Source organism: Xenopus laevis, chromosome 1L (assembly GCF_017654675.1).
Source record: "Xenopus laevis strain J_2021 chromosome 1L, Xenopus_laevis_v10.1, whole genome shotgun sequence".
Lineage (NCBI taxonomy): Eukaryota > Metazoa > Chordata > Amphibia > Anura > Pipidae > Xenopus > Xenopus laevis.
In genome coordinates, this window is record NC_054371.1 from 37,465,192 (window position 1) to 37,475,191 (window position 10,000).

Sequence of the window (10,000 nt, forward strand, 5' to 3'; positions counted from 1 at the left end):
TCATTTTATAAGAGTTATTGTTTCGTAAACACAACCAAGTGTCCTTGAATGCTCTTGTAGGAATTTGGGCACAGGGAGCTAATGTGTCGTTACAGTTTAAAGCAGAACTATCGTAAAACGAAAATTTAATATAAGCTTCAGGATACTCAAGTAAGAAACTTTCTAAATACAATCAATTAAAAATTCCGTACAGTTTCTGAAATAATCAGGTTTATCTTCGCTATTCCTCTCTCAGCATCTGTTGGTTTTCATTCTGTCTTCATTCAGGCGTTGGGTGTCCAATAAATGATCCAATATTTATTATAGGGGGCTCCTTTTGCCTAGAAGATCTAGAAGAGCTCACTCTATTAAAATCACCAGAAATACTGTCTCTCTACATGCAGAATTTGTGCAAAAGGCAGTTATTTTGTTAGATTTTGCTTTTAGTGGAATCAGTTATTTGTGTGAGATCTAATACATCCGCTATGAAAGGAAGTCCCCCTATACGATAAATTGGATCTAACTGTCAATGAATATCTGACACCCAACTGCTGCATGAAGACAGAATCAAGAGAAACAGATGCCGAGAGCGGGATACTAAAGAAAAACTTTATTATTTCAGAAGCAGTGCAGAAATGTAATTTTTTTTATTTCGAAAGTTTCTTATTACAGTATGAGGAAGCTTATATTACGTTTTCATTTTCGCGTCGGTTCCCCTTTAATGAAACGCATCACTGCATCAAACATTTAATCCAGGAAACACTTTTGCAATTTACCTTTCCCGTTAAGAGAAGATTCCTCGCCTCTTCAGATATGTAGCTCTTATCAATGGAAAATTCCTAGCAGGATAAATGTCCCATAGAACAAGTTATTAGCCATTCATTTTCTTTGTTAACAAAATTAGCTTTGGAGTTTATCTGGAGAGATCTGCTGATCCTTTTATGGCTGATGACAACATGCACTTATGACACTGGATATATATATATATATATATATATATATATATATATATATATATATATATATATATATATATATATATATATATATATATATATATATATATATATATATATATATATATATACATAATATATACTGATGTGACTGGCACTAGCAGACATGGAAATATATATAATTATATAATTGGGGCCACACGGGGTAAGGTAGCCTTACCCCGTGTGGCCCCAACTTATCTAGACAATACAAAGAGCTTAATTTCTAGTGTTAGAAAAAGCTTTCCCTTTTATTAGCACAGGGGACTTGAGAGGGGAACAATTCATATTTAGAGGGGACGTTACCTTATCAGGCTGTGTAAAAAACCGCAAGGGCAAGACGGGATCCTTTGAGCTTTCAGAGTGACAGGACGCACTCTTGCTGTATATGACACAGAGCGCAACATCACACACAGTGAACAGTTTCTAAGAGGAAGACAAAGGCAACAAATATAAATAAGCAGAAAAAAAAATAAATGAATTGGCCAAATGGACACAATCCACTCACACTCCCTCAGTACATAATGAGCATTGGAGAGATTTCCCACTTCCTTGCACAGGGCATGACTTTCCCTTTACTGATGTGCTCTATAGTAGGGATGCACCGAATCCAGGATTCGGCCAGGATTCGGCCGAATCTTTCTGCCCGGCCGAACTGAATCCGAATTTACATATGCAAATTAGGGGCAGGAAGGTAAATCGCGTGACTTTTTGTCAGAAAACAAGGAAGTTAAACATGGTTTCCCCTTCCCACCCCTAATTTGCATATACAAGTTAGGGTTCGGTTCGGTATTCGGCTAAATCTTTCGCGAAGACTTCGGGGGTTCGGCCGAATCTAAAATAGTGGATACTCTATAGCAACAGTCCCTACTTAAAGGAACAGTAACATCAAAAATGTAAAGTGTTTTAAAGTCATTCAAATATAATGCAGTGTTGCCCTGCACTGGTAAAACTGGTGTGTTTGCTTCAGAAACACTACTATTGTTTATATAAATAAGCTGTTGTGTAGCAATGGGGGCAGCCATTCAAAGGAGAAAAGGCTCATGTCACACATCAGATGTTCTGTAGAACATAATCTGTTATCGACCATTTATCCTGTGCCATATAGTCTTTTTTTCAATTTCCGCCATTGTTACAAAGCAGCTTGTTTATTGAACTATAGTAGTGTTTCTGAGGCAAATATGCAAGTTTCACCAGTGCAGGGCAACACTACATGATATTTTCATTGCTTTAAAACGCTTTAATTTTTTGGTGTCACTGTTGTTCCTTGAATAGGTACAAAGAAGAGGGCCAGGAGAGATTGTTCAACTCTAATCATAACTCCAAAAGAAAGAGGTGGCCTAGAAGAATGGGGACCCTAAAAAAATGATCCTTCCAGGTACTGAATTTATGTGTAATGTGACAATCTTGAAAATTGTTTGGCAACTCCTGAAATCTACTGCACAGCAGGACTGTACAAAATCTTTCCCATGTCTGATCTCAGTAGAACATTAAATGGCTTGTTCACCTTTGAGTTAACTTTTAGTATGATGCAGGGAGTGATATTACAAGACATTTTGCAGTTGGATTTAGTTTTTTATTTGTGGTTTTTCCGTTATTTCGCTTTTTATTCAGTAGCTCTCCAGTTTGTAATTTCAGCAGTCTCGTTGCTAGGGTTCAAGTTACCCCAGCAACCATGCAAAGACTCATATGAATAGGAGAGGGCCCGAATAGAAAGGGGAGTAATAAAAAGTAGCAATAACAATACATATGTAGCCTTAGAGAGCATTTGGTTTTTAGATGAGGTCAGTGACCCCCATTTGAAAGCCGGAAAGAACCAGAGGAAGGCAAATCATTTAAAAACTATTGGAAAAAACGACGACCAATTGGAAAGTTGCTTGGAATTGGCCTTTCTATAACATACTAAAAGTTAACTTTGAAGGGGACATACAAAACATATTATACTAAATATTATATGAAGAACCAACTTCTGTTACCCACAAGTTTAATGTAACTTGTAAGATGGAGCGACAGGAAGATATTGTACATGTAACCGATAATAAAGAGAGAACTAAACACTGTGTAACTTACTTCATTAGCTTTAGGGTCATCAGGTGCTTGAGCATCTCTGGTTTGTTTAATGTTCTCGCATAGTTTCTTCATGAAGGCATGACTATTATTTTCATTCTTGGTCATTAAAACTTCTAGCATGAACCATAGGCACCTTGGTTTGTAGAAATAAAAGGCGTCATTAAAGAAAACAATGTTGCTGAAACAATGAGGGGTCTGTTGGCTGCAGATCACTAACAATTCCAGAACACAAATTATCCACTCCTACTTTATAGCAAACATCATTAGAAAGCTGTTCAGCGGGGAGAATAACATACTCTACTGAGTAAGTTTTGAAGGCTTATTGTTTTAACGTTATATTACTAGGGCTCTCACTCATCCTCATCATCAAGTGCTTTTTTTGTAAGCGTAGATTCCATTAAAGGAAAACTATACCCCCAAATTGAACACTTAAGCAACAGATATTTATATCATATTATGTGACCTATTAATGACTCTTACCAAACTGGAATATATATTTAAGTAAATATTCCCCTTTTACATCTCTTGCCTTGAACCCCCATTTTGTGATGGTCTGTGTGCTGCCTCAGAGATCACCTGACCAGAAATACTACAACACTAACTGTAACAGGAAGAAGTGTGGAAGCAAAAGACACAACTCTGTCTGTTAATTGGCTCATGTGACCCAACATGTATGGTTTGTTTGTGTGCACAGTGAATCGTACGGTCCTAGGGGGCCGCCCTTATTTTTTAAAATGGCAATTTTCTATTAATGATTACGCAATAGCACACACTACTAAAAAAGTATATTATTATGAAAATGGTTTCTTTACATGAAGCAGAGTTTTACATATGAGCTGTTTTATCTTTTTATAGAGACCTACATTGTTTGGGGTTATAGTTTCCTTTAAAGAGGTGGGTCATCTTCAATCAACTAGTAGTTTTCAGATAATGAATGACTTTCTATTTTCTATGTGTATCTGCTTTTTTAATATTGAATTGTAATTTTTCACCTTCTAAAGCAGCTCTGGGAGGGGGTCGCCGACCCTGTAAACTGATCTAAATTGATACATTTAGTTGATACATCTCTTATCTTTGTCCCTGCTGAGCAGAATCTCTGAGTTTCATTACAGGCAGCTGTTAGAATTGATACAATAGTTGCTAATATTCCAGAGGTGCTGCTGAGAAATGGATCAACTCAATGTTGCAAAATTGTAACAGTTCAGAGTCTGCGCCTGAATTACTGAGCTGCCAGACTCAAACACCAGAGACACGAACATTCAACTTTTGGTAAAACAGTAAAAAAAATAAATAATGGAAAGTAAATGAAAAAAAAGTCTTTATTTCTGGGGGCCAGTCTGAAAACAACGGAATTGAAAAAAGTGTTGGAAGGTGAACAAACCCTTGGTGGTGGTATCTGCATGACTTAAAATATTATATATATATATATATATATATATATATATATATATATATATATATATATATATATATATATATCTCAACAAAAACGCATCACATTCAACAGGCTCCGTTGCAGTAACTAATTTTAATAAACAAACAAAAGAAATTCCAATGTTACAATTACGTATATCATCGTAACCTTCCTCAGGAGAAAAACAACCGCAGAAGTGCTTTAAAGGGGACCGGTCACCCTAAGAAATAATGCTAAATGTGCTTCTATTTTGTTTGGGTTTCATGATTCATTTGACTTTTGTTATCCAGCTTTTCATGCCTGTGTGACGGGTCCCCTTTAATTGCCAATTAACCATAAACATTACTTTGTATAGAGTAAGAAAGAATTTTTTTTATAAAAAAGCCAACAGAACTTACTCTTTGATATCACGTAGTTGGTCAATATCCTGAGGTTTTGTGAAGTCCGGGTCATGGGCAAGTAAATGAATCATGTATGGTACAACATATTCGGGCAGCAAGGACAACAGCTTATCTGTTAAACCAATGTACACTGCATAAATCAATGGGTTTAATTCTTTGGCAATGCTAGTTACAACATTTTATATTTCCCTTATATTGTAACAATTTTAACAAATCATACAAAAAGCAAAAACAATCTTAAATTCAACACTGTATTGTGTAACTCTTGACATTATAACACAGGCACATGGAATATTTTCTATATGTAAATCATAACTTGCAGACGTGCAATATAACCGGGAAACAGACAGTTATTTCTTCAATACAAACTTCTTTCTCCATGCATCACAAATAGGGGGAAAACCCCCCAAAAATTTCCATTTTAGTGCCAACTGCCATATAACTTATTGCAGCAGCATTACAATAATAACATTGTGCCAATGCCATCTATTCTTTGCTTCCAGTTTAATCTATGCTGCACAGCAGCAGGTAGAATGGAAATATCAAAGGGTTTTCACAAAATAAAAATAAAAAGATCTCTGGATATCAAACAGGAGTCATGGGGATGTGCCATGAACCAAACTAGAACAAAAAGACTTACATGGCACTGAAGTCTAAAACACAAGCTTATCAACTATGCCAATGCATTTTACAGCATTAATGCCAACCAATTTTGTGGCACACTGGTAACTGTGGTTAAGCTCTGGTTACTGCAAGTTGAGTTTCAGTAAAATCTATAGCCTCTTTGCCTATTTTAAGGCATTTAGGGTAAGGAGAGGGGCAGAATTGGGGACATTAGTCGCCCCAGTGACAAATCGCCTCTTCTTCGGGGCGATCATCTCCCCGAACTGCCTTCCCGCCGGCTATAATATAAAATCCAGCAGGATGGCACTCGCGGCGCTTCGTTTTCCGAAGTTTCCTCGTGATGGCACTCGCAGCACTTTGTTTTCTGAAGTTGCCTCACGAGGAAACTGTGGTCGACTTTTGAAAACGAAGCGTCGCGAGTGCTATCACGAGGAAACTTTGAGTGACTTTGTGACTAGCTGGTTTTGCCCCCAGAAATAACACTAGTTCATGCCTTCTGTTGGCTTCTCCATTCTCTGTTGACAGGAGGGCTTGAACAAGGTATAATAAAACATGTTTTGTTCCCTCCGGCAGTTAATCATAGGCGATCACCTATGATTAAGTACTGGAGGGTACAAAACGTGTAAGGCATTGTCATGGGGTCAAGTATGTAAAACTTATTAACATGTTTGTTGAATAAATATGGTTTATTATGGACTTTTAGTTATGATTAGTTATTGTTAGCAGTTAGCAGTTGTGTCTTGGGAACTGGTGCAATATCCCGTTACTTTATTGCTCAATATCGACTGGCACACAGATTTCCCCGAAATGTTTTTCAAAGACAACTGTGACACCCACTTTCATCCAGCAACCATAACAGCCTACTGCGTTATCTGGGGCAAACTCCAAGGTTAATCAACAAAATAATTTACAATAGTGAACGTGTGGTTAAAATGTATTTAAACTTACCATTTGATACTGGGTTTTGTTTAATGTACTCCCTTCGTATACTAATGTTCTTGAGTAAGCACTGCCTGGCATGTGCCCGCCTTTCTTTCACTGGATCTTTGGCGCACAGTGCAAAGATAGCCATATACTCTAGAGGGAGCTGTAGTTTAACAAGAGCCTTGTGAAGCTTCTGTGCATAGATCTGCCGCACCTGGTAGCATTCATCCTAATGGAAAGACAAGACACGCGAGTTTTTCTGTTGCTGTTTAAAATGAAATCCTTCTGGATAAATGATTTTTTTGCAATTAGAATGAAGGTTGTGCCACAAATGCATAGATTATGGATGCACCGAATCCAGGATTCAGCCAAGATTCAACCTTTTTCAGCAGGATTCGACCGAAACCTTGTGCTTGGCCGAACCATATGCAAATGCAAATTGCGGGGAGGCGAAATTTCAAGTGACTGTTACAAAAACAAGGAAGTAAACCATTTTTTTCCCACTTTTTCCTTTCCCACCCCTAATTTGCATATGCAAAGAGATCTTCTTTAGTTCTCCCATTACAACCCTGCAGTGTTTTGATTTGCTTACACACGAAAAGTAGAGACAATAACCTACACATTAGGATTATGGCATCCCAGTGCCCTCTCTTACCTCTCCAGCCTGTGCAACAGTTATTAGGATTTAGACCAGGGCGACTGAACACAAGTTACAAGGTAATGTAAGAAAATGTCTTCTGATTGTGCTCATGTCTAGTAACCAATAGTAACCAATCAGATGTGTTGTTTTTGAATCTTTTCTGAATTGCTTTTAATACAAATATTATTTTTCAAATTATTTCAAAATAAATAGAAAAAAATAAGAGGTGGGTATGCATGGTTCATTGCTTTTTTTTTGGTTTTACACACGGAGGATGTTTTTTTAAATGAACCCCTCTTCAATATACAATTCTGGGTGTATGGGCAGCTTGATCAAACCTCAGAACTTACATTGATAACCAATGCGCAGAGATGGAACTGCTCTGGAGTAATAATTTCATGATAGCAGGGTTCCTGGGCAAGCTTCATGATAGCAGCGCCAGCATTCAGCCTCAAGCGAGACATGTCGGATTTACTGAAACAATGGAAGATAATGGGACATTCTCCAGTCAGTACACAGCAAAAAAAATTGTTTGATTGTTAGTGATCTATACAGAATCAGGCAATTTTATCACAAAAGAAAAGCATGCAAAAATGGCATAGAAATCATAATGGTGAGTACAGCAATAAGCAAAACTATGAAGAAAAGCTTTTAACTTCCTTCCTACTACAATCCTCTATTTTACAGGCAAAACCCCAATATAAACACCTACTTGTACTTTTGCTACAGCTGGGGGTTAAAACAGCCTAAATCTAACACAGTCACACAGGTCAAATGTATCCCATGAGAGTATTCTTTCATAAAATGCTGAATACTTACCTAATTCTTTTCTGTTCTGTCAGATCTCCCTCGCTTACAAGCATAGCCGATAATAACCGTAGAGTGGAATTAGCCGACTTTGACTGATTGTTTTTCATACCCAGCAACCAACGAACCAATAGCTTTATTGCTTGACCCTAAGAGATCGAAAATATTAGTCATATAAACATCTATAGAATTAAACATTCGTAAATGATCACCTATTTATTTATTTTCCTACCAGGTTACAGGATATAAAGCTGGGGGAGGGGGAGAAACATTTATTGCTTGAGTCCCGCCTCCTAGAGGTGGAGGCCAAGGCTATAACTAGGCAGAAGAGGCACATGCCTAGGGTGAAACCATGTGTGTGTGCATGAAGGGGGCGCACTAGGCACATTCCTCTTCTACCTGCCTGCCCGTTGTTCGGCCCTCGGCTGACTGCTGATAGAGCGGTTTTCCTGAAATTCAGAATTGCAGCTGAATAAAGAGCATTCTTACTTTAGCAAGGACTTCTGGAGACACTTCCTCATCTGGGCACCACAGTTTGCCATTCTTGTCACCATTAGACTAGAAATTTGAGAAAAAATTATCACATCATTCAAAATTACATCATTATTTTAATTAAAAAAAAACCCAAAAACTGTACATACCCGATCGTTCATAAGCAGATCCTTGACAATGAAGTTTGCCACGACAGATTTCATTGGAGAAGCAAACTGATCAGGAGCCAGCATAGAAATGTGTCCCAGGGAGACTAAAGGTGTAACTAGTTGTTCTGGTACATCTGCGTTTAAGCTTCTGCTGAGGGGCTAGAAGGGAGCGGACAATGAACAGAGCAATTAAAGATCCATTAGACCCGATTGTCTTCTTTAGCTTTGCAGGATGTGGCTCAGGATTCATCCAAATAGCAGCACTTTTAGATTACATACAAATGAGTGTCTGTCCAAACTAAATCTGATCCCTTAGTACAGTGGCTGTCACATTTTGGACCTTTAAAGGTCCAACCTTAGGTCAGGGCCCTGCTTAAAATGAGTGTGGATATAGGAAAACAGTATATAAGACAATCAATCATATTTTCAATAATATCTAAGACAGCAAATACACCATCACCCCTTAATCTCTCTGACTGACCTTCAAAGTAGCGTTTCAGGTGTATCTAGGAGAGTAAGTGCCCATTCTCACCCTAACTGGTGGCCTGTCTCACAATTTGGTAGTCGCTGCCTTATATCATGTGGGTTTTCCTCCCAGAATAGAGTTTGGGGGGTTCAGATATGTAAATTAGGGTCCAGATTCCTTTGGCTTGTAGCCAAATTTTTGGTAGACAATTTTGTTATTTCAACTAAATCTAAAAATTATGTCTTTTGTGCATCCTATTAAAAATAAAAGTTGGCCATATAAGGAGAAGGCAACTCAGGTGAAGGAAATGGCCTACACTGATCTTCTGCAAACACTTTTACATCTCTACAGAGAAAACATGTAATATGCTTCCAGAATGCTCGTGACCTAGGGTTTCTGGATAAGGGATCTTCCCATTATCGCTATAGCTTAAGTCTGCTAAAAATCATTTAAACATGGAATAAACCCAACAGGATTGTTCTGGCACCAAAGCAGATTCACTGAACCTGTACAGAGAAATAATTACAAAAAAAATAAAATTTCCTTATGATGGATTCTAAGGGAGACCATTCCGTAATTTGTAGATTTCTGGGTAATCTGTTTCCAGAGAAGGCATTCCGTACTTGAATTTTAAACAGCAAGATAAGTTTATTTTCTCGTCAATACATCAACCTGCGAAGGAAGAAATTAATACCTCAAAAATTTGAGCCAGCTGCACTTCCTTGTTAGAAAATATAGAATGGATGCAATGCACGGCTTGCTTAGCTTGGTGCGGAGTTCCTCTCTTGGCCTTTTGGTGCAATATTGGGATAAGTGCGCTATTAACACAAAAATAGCAGAACTGGTTTATTATTCATACAGTGATAAAACTTTCACAGAAAAAGACTTATTTAAAAGCATTAAATCTATGTTTGCAAAAAAAAATAAAACCCCCAAAAACAAAACCAAACAAAAACCATATAAAATAGAAACTGCAATCAGTTATACTAGCTTATACATTAGATAGCTTTAAAGGGCAACTAAAGTCTAAAATAGAATA

At 37.5% G+C, this 10,000-nt stretch overlaps 1 protein-coding gene across 4 annotated transcripts in view; it reads right to left on the reverse strand.

Annotated features, from left to right (window-relative positions):
• The window catches only part of pds5a.L (PDS5 cohesin associated factor A L homeolog), a 73,173-nt gene that overhangs the window by 6,352 nt on the left and 56,821 nt on the right, over window positions 1–10,000 (reverse strand). For all 4 annotated transcript variants that reach the window (XM_041588501.1, XM_041588497.1, XM_041588493.1 and 1 more), the window contains exons 20-29: window positions 9,656–9,779; window positions 8,496–8,654; window positions 8,344–8,412; window positions 7,867–8,003; window positions 7,398–7,521; window positions 6,432–6,636; window positions 4,857–4,971; window positions 3,045–3,177; window positions 1,281–1,400; window positions 756–818 (exon numbers count right to left, since the gene is read on the reverse strand). In XM_041588501.1, coding sequence (XP_041444435.1) covers window positions 756–818; window positions 1,281–1,400; window positions 3,045–3,177; window positions 4,857–4,971; window positions 6,432–6,636; window positions 7,398–7,521; window positions 7,867–8,003; window positions 8,344–8,412; window positions 8,496–8,654; window positions 9,656–9,779 — 1,249 coding nt within the window. The remainder of the gene's footprint in view (window positions 1–755; window positions 819–1,280; window positions 1,401–3,044; window positions 3,178–4,856; window positions 4,972–6,431; window positions 6,637–7,397; window positions 7,522–7,866; window positions 8,004–8,343; window positions 8,413–8,495; window positions 8,655–9,655; window positions 9,780–10,000) is intronic.